Genomic DNA, 25,481 nt, shown 5'->3' with positions numbered 1-25,481 from the left:
CTCCTTTGCTGTGTATATATATATATATATATATATATATATATATAATTTTTTTAACCAAATGAAATTTCTTTTTTTTTTTTTAATTTTATTTCTTTTTTAATTTAATTTAATTTTTTACTTTTTTATTTAAACCCTTACCTTCCATCTTGGAGTCAATACTGTATATTGGCTCCAAGGCAGAAGAGTGGTCAGGGCTAGGCAATGGGGGGGGTCAAGTGACTTGCCCAGGGTCACACAGCTGGGAAGGGTGTGAAGCCAGATTTGAACCTAGGACCTCCCATCTCTAGGCCTGGCTCTCAATCCACTGAGCTACCCAGCTGCCCCCTATATGTAATTTTTTTAATCTGTTACATGTAATAACACATTTCCACACAAGTTTTCCTAAATTATTTGATTGAGCATATCTCCCTCCCTCTCTTCTCTTCCCCATCCTGGTGCTGGCAGGCAATTCAATCTGGGTTATATATGTATTATCATGTAAAACATTTCCATATTGTTCATTTTTATAAATGAGTAATTATATGAAACCAAAACCCCAAAACATAAACCCAAATAAAAATTGAAAAATTGTATGCTTTCATCTGCATTCTGCTTCCACCAGTTCTCTCTCTCTGGAGTTGGATAACATTCTTTGTCCTAAGTCTTTCAGAATTGTCCTGGATCATTGTATTACTGATAATATCAAAGTCTGTCACAGTTGATCTTCCACAATATTGCTGCTACTTTATACAGTGTTCTCCTGGTTCTGCTTATTTCGCTCTGCATCAGTCCATGAAGGTCTTTCCAGCTCTTTCTGAAATCACTCTGTTCATCATTTCTTACAGTACAATATTCCATCACCATTATATACCACAATTGTTCTGCCATTCCCCAATTGATGGATATTCCTTCAACTTCCAATTCTTTGCCACCACAAAATGAGCAACTATAAATATTTTTTTGTACAAATAGGTCCTTTCCATTTGTTTTAATCTCTCTGATTTAGTCCTTTTCTTAAATCCCTTCTTTCTCATCATCAGCCTCTCTTAAATAATGACTTTTGCCATTAAATAATTCTCTTTTGCTTCTCACAAATTTACTTGTCTTCTCATTCTTAAAACTTCACTAGATGCTGCCACCCCCTCAAGTTTTTATTCTGTATCTTCTCCTTCTACATCCAAACTTCTACAGACAGACATTCACACTTATTTTCTCAGTTCTACTCTTTTTTTCAACCCTTTGCCATCTGACTTCACTACCAACCTTTTATTGAATTTATTCATCTTTCTAGGGTTATCCATGATCCCTTAACTGTCAAATCTGACAATTTTCAGTATTCATCTTATTTGATCTTCTCTTCATTTTTTGACATAGTTAGCCACCTCCTCCCTTTCTCCTCTCTTCACTTCCATAACACAGGACTTGAAAACCTCATTCAGTCTGATACTGAATTCCTTAAGAAGAGAGGGAGAAGGCTCTAGTAGGAGTATTTGCTCTTTTTTTTTCAATTTGTTTAACTTATTCTCCCCACACCTGCCACACTAATCAGGTTCTTTTTCTAGATCCCTCAATTTAACAAGCATTTATTAAGCTTCTTGTAATACCTTTCCCAACTCCCAAGAATAGATGTCATTTAGTTCTTGGTCCTCTTCTTTCTCTATACTTTCCCTTCTGTTCAACATATTCAGACATTGGTTCCACACAGATGACTTCTCAGTCTAGATTTTTAGCCCTTATATCTCTTTTGAACTTTATTCTAGTTGCCTGCTGTCCACTTGCATCTGGATATCCTACTGACATCTCAAAACTCAATGCTTAAAACAGAATTTATTATCTTCCTTCTAATAGCACTCTTCTTCTAAAACTTACTTATCCTTCTTAAAAAATCTATTGCTATCTTTTGTTTCTATTATGATCTTTATTTCTGAATACATCTTTTCCCAGTACCCTACTCAGAAAGCAATCCTTTGTAAAAAAAAAAAAAATCAATTTACTGCCATATCAGTGGAGTCATGTCTGTACTCCTGTTGCCTTTTCTATGCAAAGAAGGAAAAGAAGTCCTTTTTCGCATCGCTTCTTCACTTGGTCAAGTTATTATGATTACTCAGCGTTCTGCTTCATCGGATTAATTTACTTTTAAATAAATATTAATTAATATATTTTTGTTTTGCATTGCATACATCTCCTCATATTTCACTCCCCTCTCTCCAACCTATAGAGGTATACCGTATAACAAAGAATAAAAAGAGGGTTAAAATTTTTAAGAAAAATTAACAAGCACATTTGAAACAGTCTGGTGTTATTTGTAGTGTTCTAATTCATAATCCCCTGCCTTTGCAAAGAAGGGCAAGAGGCTCCTTCCCATATCTCTTTGGGGCCAAGCTTGATTGTTATAATTTTGCAGCATCCAGTTTCAATTGTTTTGTTGTTCTTTTCATTTAATTATTGTAGGTATTATCTATGTTGTTTTCCTAGTTCTGCTTTGTTCACTTTACATCAGTTTATATGTCTTCCTATACATCTTTGGGTATAACAATATTCCATGTAACAATTTTGTTTAATCGTTCTCCAGTTGTTGGGTATCTATTTCCATTTCTTTTCCACCACAAAATGTGATGCTCTAAATATTTTGGCATATTTGGATCCTTCTTCCTTGGTATATGTACTCAGCAGTAGGATCTCTGGCTCAAAGAGTAGGTATGTTTTATTCGCATCCTTAGAATAATTCCAAATTCCTTTCCAGGATAATTGGAACAATTTATAGCTCTCTCACCAATGTATTAGTGTTCCTGACTTCCCACAGCTCCTCCAGTATTGACTCTTCTTGTCTTTGGTCCTCTTTGCCAGTGTGCTGGTTGTGAGATGAAACCTCAGAGTTGTTCGGATTTGCATTTCTCCTAATGGATTTGAAGTAATCTTTCGTGTGATTATTAATAGTTTGCAATTCTTTTGAGAATTGTTTATGTCTTTTGACCACTTACTTATTAGGAAGTGGTTCTTGACCTTAGTACATTTGTGTTCACTCTCAGTATATCTTAGATATCAGATCCTTATGAGAAATATTTGATGCAAAGTTTTTTACCCAACTGATAGCTTCCTTTCTTATCCTAGATGCATTGATTTTGTTTGTGCAAAAGCTTTTTAATTTTGTGTAATCAAAATTTTATTTTTTTTATTATCTCTAATCCTTCATTCAAGTTATGTATCCATTCGAGCATTATTGTGGTTTGTGAGGTAAACCTAATTTCTGCCAAACTACCTTCCATTTTTCTTAACAGTTCTTGTCAGTTAGAAAGTTATTCCTCCAAATAGTAATAGTAATCATAACTAACATTTATACAGTAATGTAAAATGTATGTAGTACTTCACATAAATTATCTCATGTGATCCTCATAACAACCCTTTGAGGTAGATACTGTTATTACCATCTACATTTTCAAATGAGATAACTGTTAAATTACCTACACAGAGTAATGAAACTGGTAATTGTCAAAAGAAGGATTCACACTCAGATCTTCTGGACTCCGGGACCAATGCTGTGGCTACCTATACCACCCCTAAATTTACATTCTTGGGATAATCAAACACTGACTTATTGAGTTTATTTCCAGTTCTTCTTTAGCTAATTAACTTTTCTATCTTTTAACCACTTTCAAATGGTTTTGATGACTATTTCCTAATTTGAGTTCCAGGATTGCTATTCTCCCATCTTTCCTAATTTTGTCATTATTTTCCTGGAAACTCTAGATCTTTTACTCCTCCAAATTAATCTTGTCATTATTTTGCCTAACTCCATAAAGTATTCCCTTGATAGTGTATGTATGTATATATGTAAGTTGATTTAGATAGCATATAAGTTTTATCACTTTGGTGTGGCCCCACTATCCGCCTTGAATATCCCTTCCAACTATTTAAGTGGGTTTTTTGTTTTTTTTTAAGAGTGTTATGTCATTGTTTACATAACTCTTGAGTATGCTTCCCTTTTTCTCATAAGGGCATCTCTACTCTTGGAACCTCCTAGGTTTGTAACCTCACAGCCATCCTTGCCTTCTTCCTCTTCCTCATACTGCATAGCTAAGCAGTTGCCAAATCCTGAGAGGCATTGTCTTGTGCTGGAAAGCACCTCGGCTCAAAAATGAGAGGACCTATATTCAAATCTCATCTATGTTGTTTATTACTGTCTCTTTGATCTTGAACAAGTCACTTAGCCACCAGAAGTGGCTTTTGAGGTCTCTTTAGCTCTGAAGTGGTGATCCTGTGATCCTATGATTAATTTTATTTTTTATTTATTTATTTATTTTTAAGCCCTTACCTTCTGTCTTGGAGCCAATACTGTGTATTGATTCTAACACAGAAGAGTGGTAAGGGTAGGCAATGGGGGTCAAGTGACTTGCCCAGGGTCACACAGCTGGGAAGTGTCTGAGGCCAGATTTGAACCTAGGACCTCCCATTTCTAGACCTGGCTCTCAATCCACTGAGCTACCCAGCTGCTGCCCCCCCTCCCCATGATTAATTTTAACTTCAGTCCTCTTGTGTCCATCTTCCTCTCTCCACAATCCTGCCTGGGCCATTTTAATAGGCTCCTAATTGCTCTTCCTAATTCTAGCCTCTTCACTTTCCATTCCATCTTCCACAGAGCTGCCAAAGTAAACTGACCATGTCACTCCCCTGCTCAGAAATCTCCAACGAACCCTGTTTCCTTGAGAATAAGATACAAATTCCTGGTGGTGAAAACCCCCCATAATCTGACTAGCCAATCTTTCCAGTCTTATTTCATATTACTGCTTTTCCTGTATTCTTCATCCCAGCTAAACAGAACTGCTAGCTGTTTCTTCTTTCTCCATGTCTTTGTAGTGGTTGAATGAAATCCTTCCTCATTCCTGCCTTTCAGAATTCTTATCTATCTATCTTTCTTTTCTTTTTTTTTTTTTTAAGAGGTAAACAGGAGTAAGTGATTTGCTCAGACTCACACAGCTAGTAAGGCTAAATTTGAACTTGTGTCTTCCAGACTCCAAACCCAGCACTCTATCCATTGCTCTACCTCCATGCTCCAGTTTTTATCTTTCTTCAAGCTTCTCCTCAGACACTACTTCCTCTGCAAAGTCTTCCCTCATTCCCCTAGGTGTAGGTATTTTCTCCCTCATATTTCTTAGTATTTACATATCTGTATACATGTTAAATCTACACACACACACACACACACTCCAGTAGAATATAAGCTTACTTGATTTTTGTCTTTGTATTCCTAGTACCTAGCAGAAGAATTTACACTTAGCAGGTACTTAATAAATATTAATGTTTATTGAATATGATGAACATTTTCCCCTAACGACTCACCAAGATGATCTATGATACCTAGAATGATTATAGTCTGCCTCAGTGGAAGAGTATGCACACAAATGAAATCACAACTCTTGGACGTAATCAGGACTGTCCAAATCGCTGTGTTGGATGTTGGGGGACAAAGATAAAGGAGACCCATCTCTGGCAGGGAACTAGGAGTTCAAATGATTGGTATTTTCTGGGAATGGAACCACATGCCATCGGGTGCCTTATGGAGCTTTCTGGGTCACCTACACTGATGGGAGGGAAGCTTGAAGCTATCTAATGAGCAACCTCTCACCCCTCACAGCAGCAACAATAGGAGCCAAGAGGTGGCTTCTAGAGGTTCCTTCATGTAATGAATTTTGACGGTCTGCTCTTTGTAGTGTGCTAGGACCTGAGGACTTGAGGGTGTGCCAGTGTGTGCTAGTGTGCTAGGATGTGAGAAATAGCAAAACGTAAGTAAGCCACTGTCCAGTGGGGGGATGAGACACAAAGATAGCTATAATACGGTGCATTCAAGAATTATGAAACAAAATGCACTATGAGTTCTGAGAAGGAAAGCTGTTACTGATCAGAGGAATCATGGGATATGTTATTTGAATTGTACGTTAAAGGGTGGACAAGAAGAAAAAGGGGAGAGTAATACAAGCATAGGGAATGGCATGAGCAAATGCAAAAAGGTAAAGGAATTCAGGTCATGTACAAGGGGTAGGAAGAAGTTCATTTTGACTGGATTGTAGAATGTTTGAGGAGAATTAATATAAGGCTGAGGAGGTCAGATGGTACTATATTATAAAAAGCCTTGAATGCCAAGCTAAAGAGTTTTGAACTTGATTTTGTAGAGATGTCTCATATCCAAGATATACAAAGAACTCATTCAGATTTTTTAAGATCAAGAGTCTTTCCCTACTAAATAAACTGTCAAATGGAAAGGGGCAGTTAGGTAGTATAGTGAATAGAGTGCCAGGCCTGGAGTCGTGAGGTCCGAAATTCAGATCTGGCCTCAGACACTTCCTAGTGTCTGACTTTGGGCAAGTCACTTAAAACCAAATGCCTAACCCTTGCTGCTCTTCTGTCTTAGAATTGATATGAAATATGAATGGGCAAGTTTTCAGAGGAAGAAATCTAAGCTATCAACAACAATGTGTAAAAATCTAAGTTACTGATAATTAGAGATATGCAAATTAAATCTATCTGAGGTTTTACCTCCTACTCACTTCAGATTGGAAAAGATGGAAAAAGAGGAAAATGGAGTTCTTAGAGGAGCTAGGGAGAAACAGGTACATTAATGCACTGTTGGTAGAATGCCCCAAAAGTCACTACTCATTGACTGCATACTCATTGACATAGTAATAAATAACATGCTTAGGCCTAAATCCCAAAGAATTCAAAGAAAGAAAAAAAGGGCTCATATGCACAAAAATAATTGTAGTTCTTTCTGTGAAGAATAGGAAACTAAGGGGGTGTCCCTCAATTGGAGAACAGCTATACAAATGATATATGAATATAATAGAATATTCTTGTGGCAAAAGAAATGACAAAAAATGGATGGTATCAGAGAAACCTGGGAAGACTTACATGAACCAATACAGAGGAAAAGGAACAGAACCAAGAAAATAAGTTATGTAAGAATTCTATAATGAAGAAACTAACTTTAAAAGACTTAGAAAATAATCAACCACAGTTCTAGGTTACCAATGTTGAAACTTGTGATTCACCTCTGACAGACCTGATGTTCTCAAAATGCAGGATGAGACCTACATTTTTTAACATGGCTAATGTAAGACTTTGTTTTGTCTTAAGCTATGTATATTTATTAACTGGAATTTTTTTCTTTTTCTTTCTTTTTTCTTTTTTTTTTCTCTTCAAATTGGGGAGTGGTGGGGAGGAGAGCAGGAAGTTCCCAGAAAGGGAGGTCATTGAAATATTTTTTTTTAAATGCATAGAAGAAAGAGGCCCTGGTGTGTCAAGTGACCTTTACATGACTACCAGATCACCCCCTCCTGAGGATTTGCCATATTGTCCTTGGCAATGAGTATGGTTCCATTATACACTAAACTTGTCAAGACTGCCAGAAATATTTTCAATAAAGGATTTAGTTTGGGATTGGCAAAACTGGATGTGAAAACAAAGTCTTTCAGTGGAGCAGAATTCTTATTGTCTGGTTCATCAGACATACAGACAGTGTAAAGTTAACAGGAATTTGAAAAGCAAATATAAATGTGAGTATGGTCTGATTTTCACAGAAAAATGGAACATTGATAAACACTTGGAACTGAAATCTCCATAACAAAGTAGATTTGCCAGGGTTTGAGGTTGACATCTGGCACTACCTTCTCAATAAACACAAAGAAATAAAAGCAGTTACATAGAGTTTGCTTACAAACAGCAATGTAAAAACCTTGGCTGCAACACTAATTTTGTTTTAGGTGGACCAGCAAATCCTAGGTCAGCTGTTTTTGCTTTTTTTAAGCTAATTGAATGTGCCAAGTCAGAGTTGACAAGGAATAACTTTGCAGTGGATTACATACAGGGCTAGATCCTTTCAGCTCCACACTCATGTAAGTGATAGAACAAAATTTGGAGGTTCCGCTTGTCAGAATATGTTCTCTTATCTTGATATTTCTACAAACCCATCTTGGACTGTATATCCCTCTTGTACTCATTTTGGCATTGCAGCTAATATCAGATAGATCCCACTGTGCCTATTTTGATGAAAGCCAACACTTCTAGTTTAATTGAAGTGGGTTATATTCACAGACGTTGAGACCTATTTGTTTGCTCTGGTGAAAAGATCATTTAATGCTAAATGCCACAGGCTGGGGCTCACTTTAGATCGTGAACCTTAGTACAATTGAAGAAAGCTGTGGAGGGGGGATAGCAGAAGGTTTGACTGTAAAATATATTTGCAGTGTTGCCTACAGGCTTTTTCCACCCCCAGGATGGATAATTTAAATAAAGAATGATCCGAGTAAGAGCTATATTTTATTTTATTTTATTTTAATTGTTAAACCCTTACCTTCCATCTTTGAGTCAATACTATGTGTTGGTTCCAAGGCCTAAGAGTGGTAAGGGCTAGGCGCTGGGGGTTAAGTGACTTGCCCAGGATACACAGCTAGAAAGCACCTGAGGCCAGATTTGAACGCAGGACCACCTGTCTCTAGGCCTGGCTTTCAATCCATAGAGCCACCTCCCAAAAACTGTATTTTAAATATTAGACAATTACTTGTTCCTTTTATTTTGTTTATTAAGTTAGTAAACACTATTTTTTACATGAAAAGTGATATAATTTTTGTGTAAAAAAGATGATCCTGGCAGTTTCCGATGGATTAGAGAGGAGAGAATGGATGTGAGGAAGGCCTATTCCAGTATTCCGGGAATAAAGGCCTGTGCTGGCGGTGACAGAGCAAGTAGATACAGGCCAGGGACACAGATATCCCAGGATAAAGCCGATGGCGTTTCTGAACTGATTGGACAGCAAGGACGAAAGCGCAGGCTGCGTGGATGGCCGTCTCTGAGCTGATGAATGCGAGGGCGTGGGGCGGGAGGAGATCCATGAGCCTTGGAGTTTTCCCCGCGGCTTCCCTGCGAGGTTGTGATTGTGGCCCTTATTCTCTCCATCTTACAGATGAGGAAACCAAGGCTGCAGTGGGTACAGTGACTCGCCTTCAAGCCATCTCTTCAGCCGCAGGCGTCTCCCTGAAAGGGCCCCAGCATGAACACGTCCCAGGGCACCGTGGGCAGCGACCCCGTCATCCTCGCCACCGCCGGCTACGACCACACCGTGCGCTTCTGGCAGGCCCACAGCGGGATCTGTACCCGCACGGTGCAGCACCAAGACTCGGTATCCTTTGGAGGAGGGCGCCCTTCTGGGCCTGGGGAGCTCACGGGCTGGGCCGGACCGGGCCGTGGGGGATAGGGGCGCTGTAGAAGCAGTAGCAGGGCCGGCAACGCTCCTTCCTGGGGGGTGCTCGCTGTATGACACTGTATGATGGAGGCAGCTCCGTGTTGACTTGGAGGCAGACCGACCTAGGAGCAAAGTCCTTCCTTAGACACTTGTGAGCTGTGTGATTCTAGGCAAGTCGCTTAACTTCTCTGTGCCTCGCTGCCATCTGAAGTGCCTTTTGGCTCTAAATCTATGACCCTCTAAGTTTCCTCTGGGTGGAGGGATTAGGGAATCATGCAGCCCAACCCTCTCACTTTACTAAGGAGGAAACTGAGGCCCAGTGAGGGAAGCTAACTTGCCTGAGGTCCCACATCAAGTCAGCAGCAGAGGCAATGCCAGAACTGCATTATTCTCCATCAGTGCCAGGCACTGGGCTAAGCACTGACTCCTTCCAGGGCTCTTTCTACTCTTCTCCATTGCCTCCTGCGTATTTAGGGGCTTGAGAGATGGGTGAAGGCCCTAGTCATTGAAGAAGGAAGGCTTGCAGTAGGAGATGGGACTTGAGTTGGACTTTGAAAGATTGGAAGAGACTAAGAAAAGAGGAAGGTGGGAACAGCATGGATGAAGATGTGAAGAGAACAGGAGGAAAGTAATTGGAGAGGTAGGGCAAAGGTAGGTAAATCTTCAAGGAAGCCTTGAATGCCAGGCAGAGCAGTTTGGCCTTTTAGGGCCATAAGAACCTCCGTAGTCTAAGCCACCACCCTGTCTTGTGGGTGTTTTTGTATGTTTGTGCCTCTTTATGCTCTGCCTACACACCTTTCCCAGGCCTGACGGATACACCCTGAGGCTTCCGCTAGAGACAAGAGCTTCCAGCTGTTTGTCTTGTCACTGTTTGGCTTTCTGCTTCGCTTTATGAGCCCTCTGAGTGCGAGACACATTTTGTGATAGCATCTCTTGTTCTGTCTTCAATGACCTTAACCTAACTGCATAGCAGGTGAATGCCCTGGAGATCACCCCCGACAGAAGCATGATTGCTGCTGCAGGTACCCATGCTTGGACCGGATGGGATGAGGAAGCAAGTCAGACCTGTGCCCTCCTGGCTTCCCACAAGAACTCTGACAGGCCCCACAAACCCTAATGCAATCAGCCTAAAATTTCATTTCAGTCATCATGTTGGTGCAGTCGAAGGGCTATAGGCAGCCCCTTCCTAGGTTTAGGGAGGTGGCGTTTTGAAGATGGGTTATGGGTTTCACTACTGAGGTGGACAAGAAAGGAGGTATCAGTGCCAAGAGCCTCAGAGAGGAGACAGCCACCTCCCCAGCCCTGTCCTTGCCACCCAGCTGGTCAGGCAGTAGGCACAGCAGAGCCATGTTTCACGCCGATTCCTGTTGAGGCATAGAGGCCATGGGACAGTGAGGGAAGGTCCCCCAGGGAATCGGGGAGCCAGCACAAAGCCTTGGAGCTTTTCCAGGGCTCTCTCTTGTTCTTTCCTCTAATCTGGGCTAGGGTATGAGGAGAGGCATGTCGGTGTGCCTTCTGTCTCACACCAGGCACATCATGCTTTTAGCCATTTGTCTTTGGGGATTTGTTACTGGCTTTCCCTTGTCTCTCACTGGGGCTCTCACCATTAGTCTTGGGAAGCCAGGGAAAGAGATCGCTAGTAAGGTTGCACTTGTGTCCCTCAGGTTACCAGCACATCCGGATGTATGATCTCAATTCCAATAACCCCAACCCCGTCATCAACTACGATGGAGTGAGCAAGAACATCACTTCCGTGGGATTCCATGAGGATGGCCGCTGGATGTACACAGGAGGAGAGGACAGCATGGCCAGGATCTGGGACCTCAGGTACCAACGACAAGGGGTAATGGGGGACTAGAGAAATTCGGGTAGAGTTTGGGGAATAAGGATGTGAGAATGATTTAACCCACTCTGGGAAAATGAGATGAGGAGGGAGCCCAGCTCAGCCCTTGGCTTGGGAATTGGAGAAGCAAGCTATGCAGACTTTTACTGTGTTTCAAACAGACTTGTTCAGGGCCCACCTGCTTAGGTCCCATAACCTGAAGGGAGCAGAACTTCTGCTTAGCAGGGGGCTACCGTACCCCTGGAATTCAGTTCCCCAATGACAGGCCTTCTGGGGCTGGTGATGGCCCCTAGAGGCCTGGGTTTTCTGGCAACTCAGGGTAAGCGGTCAGGGTGACTCAGCTCCAAGATAAGCAGGTGCATTGGCACTGTGCCATGCGCCAATAGTGAGTTTGTCTTAATGCCAGGTCACGGAATCTCCAGTGCCAGCGAATTTTCCAAGTGAACGCGCCTATTAACTGTGTGTGTCTGCACCCAAACCAGGTAACCTGCTTTCCTGTCTGCCTGCTTCCTGCCCATACCCCAGCCAGGAACCTCCTCTGTCCATGACAGCCACCACAAGTGAGCTTTTTCTGGGCCTGGCATGCTTGTCTGCAATAGGCTGGTCTCTGGAGATGTTTCCCCTTGGAAATGGACTTTGTGGGGATATGTGGGTCTGAGTCTTTCCTAGGCAGAAAGAGGTGGCAACATGGAGCTTTTCTGAGTAGGCAGGTGGGTGAGTTCCTCTGTGCCTACTTCTTGGGGTCAAATTATTAATGAAAACAGCTGAACAAGAGTGACTGGAACAGAATAGAGTCTGAGAGTCATGTGGAACAGATCTGCTGCCCTTCCCTTTTCAATGACTTCCAACCCTTGATTCACACTTTCCATTTGGAGAGGTTAGTAAATGAAAGAGCAAAAGGTGAGATCCAGGGTGAGATCCATGAGCACTAAACCTCTGGAATGAGCCATGGCAACATGATGTGGTCAGAAAGTTTTGCACCAAATAGTTAAAGCAGCACCAAAAGTCTAGCTAAAACTCTAGCCCATCCCCTGTGTAGGGCAATAGAGTCCAGTCTATTGATCCGTGCCTTTAGATATCAGAAGTGCCTTTCCCCTGCAGTTTGGGCACGGGAGGTCAGAGGTCTACCCTCAGGTCATTTGGGAGGCATCAGAGACTGATCGTACCATCCATGCAGGCTGAACTGATTGTTGGTGACCAGAGCGGCGCTATCCACATCTGGGACCTGAAAACTGACCACAATGAGCAGCTGATTCCAGAACCAGAAGTCTCTGTGAATTCAGTTCACATTGACCCTGATGCCAGTTACATGGCAGCTGTCAACAGTACAGTAAGAACCATTTGGCTTTTTCCCTGCTTGGGGACGCACCTCTGCCCTGCTCCCAGGCTCGTCTGAGGGCCCAGTCCTGTAGCCAGCTATGCTGGGGGGAAGACAAGAAAAGGAGACTGAAGACATCTGCAGATCTCTGCCGTCCCTTCCTGCCAGCCACTCTCCAGTAGAACTCAGGGAGGTTTCTCCCACCCCTGCCCCACCTCAGTCTGTGTTCTCCTTAGAGAGCCTTATCGCCAACAGTTTCTGACAGTGTACTGGCATGCTTTTGGCTCTTCTCCTGACCAAACTCTGCCCAAGTCAAAATGGCTCCCCATCCTTGCTAGGCCAAGCCAGCACCCCCATCCTTTCTACTCAGACCTTCCTGTCTGCCTACACCTGGTTGTGTCAGCTTCAAGGTTCAGAGCTTCTTCTTCAGTACCACAAAGCTTTGGACTAAATCAGTACCAGCCTTTCTCTGCTCCCCCCATCCACATGTTGATGTCATGGGATGGCTGACCTGGAACAGGACTAAGACCTTGAAGTTCATGGGGGAAAGTTACTTCAGCATTTCCCCTCGACTTCTCTCCCTTTGACTTTGTAGGGAAACTGTTACGTCTGGAACTTGACCGGAGGCATTGGGGAAGAAGTGACTCAGCTGATTCCCAAAACCAAAATCCCAGCTCATACGAGATATGCCCTGCAGTGTCGGTTCAGTCCTGACTCCACGTGAGTACAGAGTAGGACCACTGAGGGAATTGAACTAAAGCCCAATCAACACAAGGCCTTTGGTTTTCAGCAAAGCATCTGGCATATAGCCTCTGGGGGGACAAGATGCAGAAGTGTCACCCACAGGATAGCAGTACTAAGGTGGCATTATGATCTACTAAGTCACTGGTCCCAGGGGCTATTTTAATTTATTAAGCACTTCCTACATTCCCTGGAGCTCAAGTAAAACATGCACATTAATAAGGACAGGGCAAGGCAGGATATGCCAAGGGCCACAAGGAGAATGCTCTTAGATGACTTCCATTTGGAACAGTCCGTGAAGATGTCCTGTGGTAGAACATATGGTGCAGATGGAAAGAACATTGAAACTAGAGTCGGGAGAATTGGGTTAAGATCCTGGCTTAGGCAATGATTAGCTGTGTGACCTTGGGCAAATGACTGAACTTCCCCTAAGACCCCAAAATCAGCTCAAGTGTGATTCAGTGCACAAATAACTCACAGCTCACCTCATATTTTTATGGCACTTTTGAGATTTGTAAATAGCATTTACTAAAGTTTTCTAGCCTGGCCCTTCATTCCAGGCTGTTTAGAATTTCATAAATTTGAGCTAATCCCTTTTAGCTCAAAATCCTATAATCCTATGAATGGTGTCAAACCTGCTGGGACATCTGTTGTGGCAAGTCACAGGATTGTCTTTCATCAGTTTTATCAGTGTCTTGGATGAAGTTATAGATTTCATGTTCACAAAGGAGTAATTTACAGGTGGGATAACAGAACCAGGATCTCAAAGGGTCATGATGGACAGAATCAAAGATGGATGAAAGGTAATGAGGATAAATGTATTCTTGGTCGGCCACACAAATACAGGATGGGGAAGATTGGGCTAGGTTTTGGATAGGTAGATAGTTCATGGCGCCTGGAAGCTCACTGTGATGTGAGGCAGCAGCGATAGAAATGGAGTGTCGTGTCCTGAAGGAGGGAAATCAGAGTCTTACTGAATTCTGCCCTGACAAGGCCAAGTCTGAGGTATGGTGTCCAGGAGGGGCCACCATATTTGAAGAGATACTGACAAGCTAGAATGTGTCTGGAGGAGGATTACCAGAATGAAGTCAGAATCTTGCCTCTTAGGAAGTAGGGTTGTGTAGACAGGGTCTGCCAGGAAAGGTGTCAGTACAAGCCTGCCTCCCAAACCCACGCTCCCCTCTCAGGGGCTGGAACACTAGAACAGACCCCAAGAAGAAAACTAGGAGGAGGTATAATTGTCTTCAACTATGTGAAGGGTGGTTGTGTGGAAGGGAAGTTAAATTTATTTTGTGTGGTTCCAGGGGAGAGTATAAGAACTAATACATGGAAGGTTTGGGGAGAGAGATTTGAGCTTATCCTAAGAAATGGCTGTCCAAAACTAGATACCTGCATTGACAAATAGTTAGTTCCTTATCACTAGAGGTGTTCAAGCAGAAGCTAGATGACCAGAGATCTTCTAGAGATGTGTGCATTGGGCAGAAGTTGTACTACATGACCTACAAAGTCTGAATTTACATGCTATGAAATAATTCCATGACTGTCCACCCTTTTCCCCTCCCAGCAGGCCACTTGGATGAGTCATCTTTAGGGAATGGGAGATGGAGTACAAAGTATAGGCAGGCTGTCAACCCTGAGGCAGTCGGCTTGGCCTTCCATGAACCTTAGGCAAGCTATTTAAATTCTTTAAGCCAGTTACATAATCTGTTAAATGTGGCTTTTAGTACCTGTACTTACCTGCTGCACAGGGTTGTGAAAAAGAGCACTTTGAGACCTGAAATGCTATAAAGAAATATCAGTTCTTTCTTTTCTAAATACTGTTTATCAGCTCCAAGGCAAAAGAACAATGAGGGCAAGGCAGTTGGGGTTATTAAGTGACTTGTCCAAGGTCACACAGCTGGGAAGTGTCCAAGGTCACATTTGAACCTGAGACCTCCCATTTCCAGGCCTCTCACTCTATCCACTGTGCCCTAACTACTCCTACATCAGTCATTTCTGAAGAGAAACATGTATTTATGCAGTGTGTGGGTGAAGTACTTTCAGGCTGAGTAGTCTCCTGGATTTCAGAGATGCCTTGAAATCCTATCACAGGGAAAGGAATGGCCCATTGGTCCTCTTTCTCAGATCTTTCCCTGCTCAGGTAATTCATACCCCCTGTGTCATTTAGTACAAAGATGTTGAGCAAGCAGCCTGAGGGCCCCATCCTTCCAAATGCCAAACCATTAAAATGTAATTGGGAAACATCTAACAAAATAAATATGCCATTTTCTAAGTCACTCTGTGGCCCCCAGGGATCCTCGAGTAGGCTTCAGTGGCCTGTTTCAATTTGAGTTTGACACCAGTGCTTTCAGCCTGGTATGTTCAGTGTAGCAAAGACAGTTGAATTAGATTGAGTCTTGTGGGGTATGAGCCTGGGTGTTTAGTCAGCCATAGGGAAGGCCTAGTGGTTTGGGATGAGTCCACTGGCAGAACCCTTAGGAGCTCTCACCTTCCCACAGGCTCCTGGCCACCTGCTCAGCAGACCAAACGTGCAAAATCTGGAGGACCTCAAATTTCTCTTTGATGACAGAGCTAAGCATTAAGAGCAACAATCCTGGAGAGACTTCGAGAGGCTGGATGTGGGACTGCGCCTTTTCTGGAGACTCTCAGTACATTGTAACAGGTAAGCCTCTGAGGCCCGGGGGGCTCTTTGGGGGCTTGGTCCCATGCCCTCCAGACTTAGAAACCAGACAGCAGAGAGCCCAGCTTTCTGAGTCCGCCATGGGTCTCTGCCATAGTGACACCCTGAGTTGAGGCTGTGAGGTCCCAGAGCCAGGGCATTAGAATCCTAGTATTGGCCTTATCAAAGGCTTGGGGTCTGTTCTAGTGTTCCAGCCCCTGAGAGGGGAGCGTGGGTTTGGGAGGCAGGCTTGTACTGACACCTTTCCTGGCAGACCCTGTTAGAGGGACCGCGGCCCTGAGGACCAGACGTGTCCATTGTGGGGGAGGAGGGGAGGGAGGTGTCAGAGCATATATCCTAGTTCCCTAGGGAAAGAACCTCCTTTTGGCCCAAGCCTCCCAATAACGGACCTCTTTTCCTCCTTTTTCCAGCCTCCTCTGATAATTTAGCACGGCTGTGGTGTGTGGACACAGGAGAGATCAAGAGAGAGTATGGTGGACACCAGAAGGCTGTAGTCTGCCTGGCATTCAATGACAGTGTCCTGGGCTAGCCTGAAAGCCTCTCTGCTCTTGGACCTTCAGGGAACAGGAGCTGCTCAAGACTGCAGTGCTAGTTAAAGAAATGTGGCTTCTGAACATGGGAAATCTCAGCTTCAACTCAAAGAGGAGTCCTAGCTCTACCCCCTTCTTGGTCTCAGGGCACTGGAGAAGGCTTCATAGGAATGGAACTGGGGAGAGTAAAGGGATAGTGGGCTGAACTTCCCACTGCTAGTTCTAAGGCAGTTTTGTGCTGTCTGCCTCTTCTGGGGCCTTCCATTGTGGTCAGGACGTTCCCTTTCTATGCTTATGTGTACATATAGAGTTCTTGGACAGAGAAAGTTGGACATTAAAAAGCCAGTTTCATCTGGTGTCTGTGCACACAACCTCATCAGCTTCAAGAGTGAAAGCAGTTCTCTTCAGGCCCCACTCCTCAACCTCATCCTTAAACCATACCTAACTCTTAGTCTTCTATAGAGTGAGTTCGGTCCAGGAGGACTAAATCCAGCTGAACTGTTAGAAAACAGAAAGAGGGTGGGCCTGGGCCTTGGAGACTTGAGACAACAGGTACAAAGCATAGTAGCTTAGGGTGACAGGGTTAGAGACTAGGAGTCCCTGGATCTGGGATAGAGGCACCCTGCCAGCCACTGCTTCTGTAGGATAGAAGGGCGTAGGATTGGCTTCTGATCTATGGAATAAACTAAATCCCAAAGGCTGGGCTGGGACATGTCTCATCGAATCAGCACAGGGTCAGGACATTGGTGATCATTTTATTCAGAATTAAAATTCGGCTCTCCCCAGCACCCCCTGTATGAACAGAAACCCTGGCTTCCAGTGGAGAGATTTTTAAATCTGGCCTATAGCCCACTGGCCTGGCACTTAGGAAGCTGCCCCCACCATGGTCCCAGAGTGATTATGTCCCTGCTGCAGTCCCTGGTTCCTGCAGTGACAAGGGACAAGCTGGGGCAAGCAGGGCAAAGAGAATCACCAAAGGTGCCCAGCCATTAGGCGGTTCCTAATCTGGAAGGTAATAAAAGCAGACAGACACACAAATGTTGCTTGGAAAACAGATGTCGATGCAGAGATAAATTAATCTCTGTTTCAGAGAACCTGTGGAGAAAATATCTAAAATTAAATAACCCTCAAATTGAGACATAAAAATCTAAGATCTCACCTCTGATCCAAGCATTTCTGGTGGCCCTCCCCTATCAGTCTCTATTCCATTGCCCTACCTCCATTCCCCTTCCTGGACAATGCTAATGGGAAGAAGAGAAGGACCAGAGGGCTGGGGACGTTCTTTTGGTGTATCTTCTTTCATCCTATTTCTCCTGAGTGTTCCATCTCCAGGATGCCTTTAGGAATTTACTTACCTTCTGCCCGTTGCACCCAGTAGATGGGGAGTTGGTCACAGAGGTTTTTGACTGGGCTTCCTACCAAAGCAGGGTCCACTTCATGCTCCGCCAGCACTCCCAAAAATTCTCGAGTATATCTGGTGTCTTTGTTGGGCCCGAGTGGCCAGTCATTCTGAAGAAGAAGTTAGCATTATGAGCAGAAGATGTAAGCAGCACTGAAGATGCTAGATTCCCCTTAGTAGCTTTCACATTTTCCACTGCCTTCCCTGACCCCATCTCAAGCTGAAGAGAAGACTGATATCTCCCACCCCCCCCCACCCCCCGAACTAGGTTAATCTTGTGCTGTTGGCAGAGCAAGGGGAGCTGGAGTCCAGGATTTCCCAAAACCAGAGATGCTCCTGCCTCCCTGCCCCCTTCATCCATCTTTATGCCTGTATTGTCACTGGCCCCTCATTATTAGAAAAGGGAGGGGGCAGGAAGTCTCTTGGGCCACCCTAGCCCTATCCTACCCATTGTTCCTGTAAGAAAGCCCAGAGTATCTATCATCAGGTACAGCTGAGGGAAGATAAAAGTCCTCTGTTCCCCTGAAACCGGAACCCTATTCCCTCTGCCCTCCCAACAAGGCAGAAGAAAAGTCATCAGTCATTAGAGGCAAGAAACAGGAGCCCTTTGTCTTCTTCCCCCCGGCCCTTATGCTACTGCAGCTGAATCTGAGGGAAATGGGGGGCAGCTAGCTGAACTTCGGTGTTTGCATCCTGGCAGAACACTATAGGGCGAGCAAGTTCCCTCACCTGAGAAGTGTTGAGGACTAGCCGCAAGGTGTCTCGATCCCAGGTCTCCATCCTCCGAAGAAAGCAGGACCTTTGTTCCCCAGGGCGATAGCACACATAACCCTGGGAGTGGTGGTAGGGGTGTTTGGGAAAAGACAAACCCCCCCAAGACTCAAGGTGGGAGAGGAGGGGTCCCAGCACCTCCCCACCCCAAGCCCTAGGGCCAGAGACAGGTCCCATTTTATAGATCTGGAAAGTAGGGGACACAGTAAATGACCAGCTTGAAGCCTGTTCCCCTTGCCTACCCAAGCCATACCTAATCTAGGTGCAGAAAGTTAACTCACATTGTGGCTGTCGAATAGCACAGCCCAGCTACGGTTGCTTTGAGGTGGGGTCACCACAAAGGTCACTGTGTCCTGGGCCAGGTCCACTGTGGCTGTCTGGTTGGGCCAGGTGATGGAAGGACTCAGTAATGTCCATCGAATAGCCTGCAGCATGGGCTGAGGACAGTAGTTAAGTGCAGAAGGGAGGGCATGGGCAAGATGGGAGCCCCCCAATTCTAGTAATGCTCTAGAGACAGTCTCCCCTCTCCATCTCATCTAGTCATAGATTGGAAAAGCTATTTCCAGGCAAAACAAAAGCCAGCACAGATCCACAACCCAATAGTTCTAATTCTCATCTCTGAACACAGCCATAGGTGTGGGGTTGAACTGGGAAACAGAGCAGGATCCAGACCACCCCATTTGGATTTAAGAACCTAAAGCCACTATCTTCACCAGGACAAGGTACCTTGGGGGGGGAAAAGGCTCTCCTCATGGCCTTAAAGAGTTAGGAGCAGGGACTCACCTCAGCAGGGTTATGTGCCAAACCAAGGAACCCGCCGACCACAGCTCCAGCCAAAGCCAGCACAAGTAGCAGTAATGCCAGGCCAAGGACTGGCCAGCGTGACCCTCGAGGCAGCTTGGAGCTCACCTAGGGAAGACCATGCCGGGGCAATGTCAGTTTTGCTAACACTTTCCTCCTTTCCTCCCACTCCCACAAAAAGTAGAGGAATATTAAATCAGGTCTGGGATATAAACAGAACTAGGAAACAATTACTGTGGTCTGGAACAGTAGGGATACATCCAAGAATACACAAATTTAAGTGCACAACCTAGAGTGCCCTCTACCTGATAAGGGTGTTGCTCCCCAGAAAAGGGTCTATTGCTCATGTTGCCCTTCAGGAGTTTAGTGGGCCAAGGGGTGGCAGACACTCACCTTGGAGGGTCCTTGCCCCTGAACGCCAGGTCCGCTGCTCTGTCCCTCCATGCTGCAGTCCAAAGCTCTGCTCCCACTCACAATGTCTGAATTGTGCTTGGCCCTGCCCAACCTGGCTCCTTAGAGCCAGCCACAGAAACCCAAGGATGTGTCCATCAAAGCCAAACAATCAGCATCTTCCCGGAGGACCCTCAGATCTTCAACACCCCCCTTCCCCCCCAGCCCCGGTCACCTGACACTGACATCTCAGAGCAAGACCAGCCAGAATCCCCCCCTTCTTCCTGCTCCAAATACACTCATAGGTGGAGAGAGTTTCTGTCAGTCTCTCCTAGAATAGCCACCCATGTTTATCGAGAGGGTCACAGGGCCTAGCTGTAAACCTCCGAGTGTCGGGCTTCCTCCAGACTCCCATTCTGTATAAGTATGTGTATGTATGTAAGAAATATTCTCAGGAGCCCCTTACCTGTGCCCAATTCAGCTAATACAGCCTGTAACACTTACGCTGATGAGTCCAACTCAGCTCCATTTATTAGCTATGGGCATTACTGAACCAGAGCCCCAGTGCCCCGGGTCTATAAAGTGAGAGGAACAATTGCCCTGTTTCCCTCACAAGGTTGCTTCAGTAGAAATCCAAGTTAACATGGTCATTTCGTTGGGCCTCTGGGCATAGATTTAAAAAATTAAAAATTTTACAATATAGTTGTATATAATATAGTGTAAAACATATCTAGGGCAGTCACTTTCCTAATGATGTTCAGCTGAGGCTATACATCAAATACCGTAGTTTTGCCTAGTTTCTATGGTCATACTAAGTGGAAAAGTAGTCACCCAGATTTGATGTGGGTCCAGATATCTGCCACAAGTAACTCAGATGGCCAAAAATTGAAAATAAATCTGTCCTCTCTCTTCCTACCCAAGCTAGCACAGAAGACCTGAAGGGCAAAGGCTGGGGTCTTAAAGAGTTGAAATTTATACAATGGTCTTCAACAAACCCCACCACATCTGGAAAAAGCCCTCAACTCAGTGAAAATGACAGCAAGAGACCAAGAGAATGGCTGCACAGGGCCATGCAACATAAAAAAATGGAGTAGGAAATTTAGGTTCCCAACTCTTATCATTAGCTGTGTGACCCTTAAACAGCTTTTTGGGCCTTAGTTTATTTGTAAAATGAGAGGCTTGAACTAGATAATCTCCAACATCCCTGTCAACTGCTTCCTTCAGATGTTATTGGATCTTTGAAGGGAGCCACTCTGCCCACAGGTCTCCTCCAGATTTTGTTAGCATATGCTATAGTCTTCACCCTAAAACTGGACTAGAGCTGACAACAGCTTCAAAAAAAGAAACCACACTACAGAGTCTGAGCAAGTTTGCAAGTTTAATATGAATTCAGGTAAATACAGTGAGATGAGCCCCAGGGGGCATGGAAGGTTCACAAACACTTTACCAGTACAGTTCCATGGCAGGTGGAACAACCAAGGGCCTGAGACTTCTGACCTAGGAAACTACCCCAAATAGGCAATAAACCTACTCCCTTTACTTTAGATTTGGGCTTCAACACTGTAAGAAACCTGACCTGTTAAGAACCCTTGGCCTGACCTAGCAGAGCCACAAAAAGATTTACTTTCTATAAATCACATATGAAAAGGGAGGCTGGTACATGGCATACACAGCTGATAGTGCCAAGGAGAAGTACCTACTTACTGCCTGTAGCTGGAACTGTGGAAGAAGCTGGAGACAGGCAAGTCCTGTATGTTTATTGCTATGGGAACAAAGATCTGTGGACATATTTCAAGTGTGAATTTTCTTGTGAAGTCCTGCCATTATCCTATGCAACCCTGTTAATAACACTGCTTTGGAGAGCGAGTATGTCAGAATTCTGCTTTTTCAAGTACAGAATCATGTTTCTACAATGAGGAGGTATCTTATGGCCCAAGGAAAGGATCAGAAGCTACAGGATGTCCCTTCAGCGTCTACAGGAAGCTCCAAATGGTAGTGTTCTATTTCCAGCTTCTATAGGCCATGGACTTCCTATTCAAAGATATAGTCCAGGGTAAATGGCAAGTTTATACTGCTGACATCTAACCCCCAGAGGAAAGATAGGTGTGTGTATGAGGGGGGGGGGAGGGGAAGAGAGAGAGAGAGAGAGAGAGAGAGAGAGAGAGAGAGAGAGAGAGAGAGAGAGAGAGAGAGAGAGAGAGAGAGAGAGAGAAAGGGGAAAAGGCTGCAAAGCTATATATAGCCTTGCACTGCTTTGGCCTTCTGCTTTTTAAAAGGACCCCACCTTCACTGGCTTGTTCCCACTATCAGACATGGCTCCAGTCATACAGGTTGTTCCTTTAAGATGAGGCACCTTTGTTGTGGGTCTAAGCATCAGTGGGACATTGTGGGAGTCTGCAGCCTGTCATATCTGGAGCCTCTGAGCTCTTTCACCACCCACAGAACCACTGCCAGCACTTGTCCTAACCAGGTATTTGAAATCCTTTTAAATATTTTTCCTAGGACATGAGAACAGCAATTAGTACACTTAAGATTTAATTCCACCACTTTACAAAGTTGTTCAAAAGTAAAAAAATAGTTTTTGGTACCAACATCCACTTTCAGTTCACTAAACAGCAGTACTAAACAAAGAGACCAGGCAGGGTGGACACCAGTTACATTCTCTCTAGTACGCACTTAATAAACTGTTCTATATAATATACTTCACTTAATATTTTAAATAAATATTGGTGATGGATTGAGACTTCCTCAGGTTTCTGAGTTATCCTGAGATTTTACAGATCCATCTGGATGGAGGCAAAGCAAGGCCCAAAGGCCCCAAGTTTGAAATGCAACAAATGCCCATTTGTGACATCAATCAGAGTGCAATTGTCTTGAAAGGGGAAGGGGAAGAGGAACAGAGATGGGGACAGACCCTCGATTCAATGGAGGGTCTCCAAATGGGAGCATTCCCTTCTCCTTCCCCAAGTCCTGGTAACCCTAAGGCGAAGGCCTCTAAAACATGGCTTCACCAAGGACAAAAGATGTCGAGGCTGGGCCTGATTTGGCTTGTACCAGTTCTCAAGAAGTCACAAAATAGCCCCACATCCTTGCCTGAAAAAAAGGCTTATCCCTGAATAAACTTTGAATTTCAGATTTTTCTGAAGGACAAATTTGAACAAAAGGCTGAAACACTTCCTTCCTTAACCCTGCAACTTCAGGTACAACTCTGAAGCTAGCTGAATCCTGGAAGGCAGGCATTGTGGTGGGCCCTCCCTCCCAACAAAATATAGTCAGGAGCCACAACAATGTTTCTTCCCCCCCTTTCAAAGTGCATCTTAAAATAGAGGAATTTGTAAACAAAATCATTCCCTCCCTCCCCCCAAGCTCAATTGCAAGGTTTACAAACTAAGTTTCTTAAATTCCAATACATTCTTTGTACTCATCTAGATGAGTACATGGTTCAAGCCCACCCATTAATTAAGGTAACTGATTTTTTATTTTTTATTTTGGAGATTAAAGACACTGTAACTCTTTAATCTTCAAGAGCTGGTATAAGGTCGGCTATGCTGTCGACATAGAAGTCAGGAACCATTTTTTTCCGGTGAGAACAGTCACTTTCCTGGTTGCCTTTCACATCCTCCAAGCTGGAGACCCCGGTAAGAGTCAAGATGGTCTTGAGGCCACAAGTAACCCCCAGGAGGATGTCTGTGTCTAGACGATCTCCCACCATGACGGTGCGCTCTGGATTGAGGCCGAACTCCTTGGCCACACAATCGAAGATGAAGCGGCTGGGTTTACCTATGATCTCTGCCTGCCGCTGTGCAGCCATCTCCACAGCTCGGACAAGACAGCCAGTACCTGTGGCCCAAGGAAACCATGGTCATTAGCCTGAGACCACGTGGTCTTCCCTTGTCCCCAACTGAGTGGGGCAGAGTGGAGGCAGGAAAGGTGTCCTAGAATGGGTGGATCTACTCCAGTCCCACCCAAAGCTGCTGTGACCTTTCTCATAATATGAGGCCCACTAGGCACTCTCAAGTCGCAGGCAGTCCCTTCGGGGGCCTTTATCCCCAATGAGGAGGGTTGTGTGATAAAGGACCTGTGGAGGGGATGTTCTATAAGCGGAAGCTGTTTTCCCAAAATTCTGATTAGAAAGAATACCCTCCCCTGGCGTCCCCACCCCACCCAAGGGGCTGCAGTCACCCTCAGGGCCCACGGTCCCTTCCCAAACTCCCACTCACTTACCGGCAATATAGCTTCCGCCTTCCAGTGGGAGTCGGTTGTCCATGTTGGTGCCCACGAGGAGGCAGCCTGGTTGTTGGAGGTAGCGTACGGCCTTCGTCAGCTTCGCGTAGCTGAAGTGGGGATCGAAGCCCACCACCACCGCGCCAACGCCGGAATCCAGGGGCTCTGCCAGCCAGTCGCCGGGTCCGACCCCCTGCAGGGGCTCGGGACCCACACCCACGCTCTCGATGCCCACGGCCTCCAGCTCTGCGGCCAGGGCCGGGCTGCCCAGCACGTAGGCCTTGGCCGGGACCCCGCCGCCCTCTAGGCGCTGACGGAGGTATAAGGCGGCGCAGTAGGCCGTGCCAAAAACCTCGAGGCCGGCGCCGGGCCCCGCGGGGCCGCCAAAGCCCAGGCGCTGCAGCTTCTCCGCGTAGGCCTCGCGGGTCTTGCTGCTGTTGTTGGTCACGAAGCCCAGCCGCTTGCCCTGGGCCCGCAGGGCGTTCAGCGCCTCCGGCGCGCCGGGTACGGCAGTCTCCCCTCGCCACAGCACGCCGTCGCAGTCGAAGAGCAGCGTGTCCACGTCGGCCAACAGCGTCTGGGCCCTATCGGCACTGAGCCGGACGCAGCGGCCATCGTCGCCGCCCGCCTCAGCCTCCGCCATCGCTGCCCGGCCCGCTCGGCCGCCTAGCCCGCCCGCCCCGGCCCTAGCCCTGGCCCGGCTTGGATCTGCCCCGCCCCCAACGGCCTCATTGGGCGCGAGGCCTCCAAGCGCCCCACCCCGCCGTCTGTCAGCCAATCCTAGTCATCCTCCTTGTCGCGCGCACCATCTCCGGTGCGGGCTGGCACGAAGCACCAACTGTCACAGCCTCGCGCCTGATAGCCTTCGGAATGCTAGAGCCTATTGGCTGACGAGCTTGGACTCCGTTGATGATTGGTTGAGAAGTTTCCAATCGGTGCCTGGCTCGATCTCACCTCTTGCTTGACCTTAGTTTTACTCCCGGTTAAATCTCTCACGAGGTTAATTTGGGGTTCCCGGGCTAATGCTGCCTCTTAATGGTGGAATTGAGGAATTGCATGATTTCCATCGGCTCAAGTGAAGGAATGCTATTAGTGATTTTTGGTGGCTCTCCATGTCTATGCTTGGGGAAGTAGAAATAGCTCTGGATTCAGAGTCGAAAGAGTTGGATTTGAATTCTGTCCCTACTATTTGCCACCTGTGTGATTTGGGGCAAGTAATTTAATTTCTCGGGATCTCGACTTGCTTATCTGTAGAAAAATTAGGGTGTTGAGCTAGAGCCCCATCGCCACTCTTAAATCCTATGAATACTTGCTCCCAGGGAAGTACTCTGCATACGCATTCCTCATCTGTTGGGAGTCAGGAATCTTATCTACCACTAACATACTTCCTATTCTGGGTCCCAGCTGACTTGTCTATTTCTTTTTTTTTTTTTAAACCCTTACCTTCCATCTTAGAATCAATACTGTGTATTAGTTCTAAGGCAGAAGCGCTTTAAGGGCTAGGCAATGGAGGTTAAGTGACTTGCCCAGGGTCACACAGCTAGGAAGTGTCTGAGATCAAATTTGAACT

The 25,481-nt window shown here is 45.4% G+C and overlaps 3 protein-coding genes and 1 pseudogene across 4 annotated transcripts in view; 2 read left to right on the top strand and 2 right to left on the bottom strand.

Moving 5' to 3' along the window:
* The window catches only part of MLST8 (MTOR associated protein, LST8 homolog), a 24,590-nt gene extending 7,893 nt beyond the window's left edge, over positions 1–16,697 (top strand). Inside the window, exons 2-9 of one of the 2 annotated variants that reach the window (XM_044657201.1) lie at positions 8,936–9,151; positions 10,188–10,236; positions 10,879–11,041; positions 11,464–11,539; positions 12,235–12,387; positions 12,971–13,095; positions 15,615–15,778; positions 16,207–16,697. In XM_044657201.1, coding sequence (XP_044513136.1) covers positions 9,023–9,151; positions 10,188–10,236; positions 10,879–11,041; positions 11,464–11,539; positions 12,235–12,387; positions 12,971–13,095; positions 15,615–15,778; positions 16,207–16,325 — 978 coding nt within the window. In that variant the 5' untranslated portion in view covers positions 8,936–9,022 and the 3' untranslated portion in view covers positions 16,326–16,697. Of the gene's footprint in view, positions 1–8,935; positions 9,152–10,184; positions 10,237–10,878; positions 11,042–11,463; positions 11,540–12,234; positions 12,388–12,970; positions 13,096–15,614; positions 15,779–16,206 lie in introns of both variants that reach the window. The other variant, XM_044657193.1, reaches the window with a different exon arrangement.
* LOC123248593 lies at positions 7,339–8,156 on the top strand (annotated as a pseudogene).
* Positions 16,698–16,785: 88 nt separating the features above from the next.
* Positions 16,786–19,741, bottom strand: BRICD5 (BRICHOS domain containing 5). Its single transcript, XM_044657212.1, has 6 exons — positions 19,691–19,741; positions 19,280–19,405; positions 18,778–18,933; positions 18,455–18,556; positions 17,682–17,835; positions 16,786–17,421 (listed from the first exon to the last, which is right to left on the bottom strand). The coding sequence occupies exons 1-6, from the start codon at positions 19,739–19,741 to the stop codon at positions 17,327–17,329; spliced, it is 684 nt and encodes a 227-aa protein (XP_044513147.1). The 3' UTR covers positions 16,786–17,326.
* Positions 19,742–21,887: 2,146 nt separating this feature from the next.
* LOC123230898 (phosphoglycolate phosphatase) lies at positions 21,888–24,554 on the bottom strand. Its single transcript, XM_044657083.1, has 2 exons — positions 23,912–24,554; positions 21,888–23,527 (listed from the first exon to the last, which is right to left on the bottom strand). Exons 1-2 carry the CDS (start codon positions 24,552–24,554, stop codon positions 23,202–23,204), a joined length of 969 nt encoding a protein of 322 aa, XP_044513018.1. The 3' UTR covers positions 21,888–23,201.
* Positions 24,555–25,481: the final 927 nt, after the last annotated feature.

The sequence above is a fragment of the Gracilinanus agilis genome, chromosome 1 (genome assembly GCF_016433145.1).
Source record: "Gracilinanus agilis isolate LMUSP501 chromosome 1, AgileGrace, whole genome shotgun sequence".
Lineage (NCBI taxonomy): Eukaryota > Metazoa > Chordata > Mammalia > Didelphimorphia > Didelphidae > Gracilinanus > Gracilinanus agilis.
Note: the sequence above shows the minus strand (reverse complement) of the source record. Positions and strands in the feature narration are given on the sequence as shown.

What these genes read in the sequence shown, in the direction of transcription:
- BRICD5 (XM_044657212.1), bottom strand. Translation starts at nt 19,741, where the DNA reads ATGGAGGGACAGAGCAGCGGACCTGGCGTTCAGGGGCAAGGACCCTCC. An exon ending in TAGTCCTCAACACTTCTCAG is followed by an intron (nt 17,836 to 18,454) that starts GTGAGGGAACTT and finishes CTTCTTCTTCAG; the next exon opens with AATGACTGGCCACTCGGGCC. An exon ending in CTGGGTGCAACGGGCAGAAG is followed by an intron (nt 17,422 to 17,681) that starts GTAAGTAAATTC and finishes TTTTCTCCACAG; the next exon opens with GTTCTCTGAAACAGAGATTA.
- LOC123230898 (XM_044657083.1), bottom strand. Translation starts at nt 24,554, where the DNA reads ATGGCGGAGGCTGAGGCGGGCGGCGACGATGGCCGCTGCGTCCGGCTC. An exon ending in AGGCGGAAGCTATATTGCCG is followed by an intron (nt 23,528 to 23,911) that starts GTAAGTGAGTGG and finishes CTTGGGCCACAG; the next exon opens with GTACTGGCTGTCTTGTCCGA.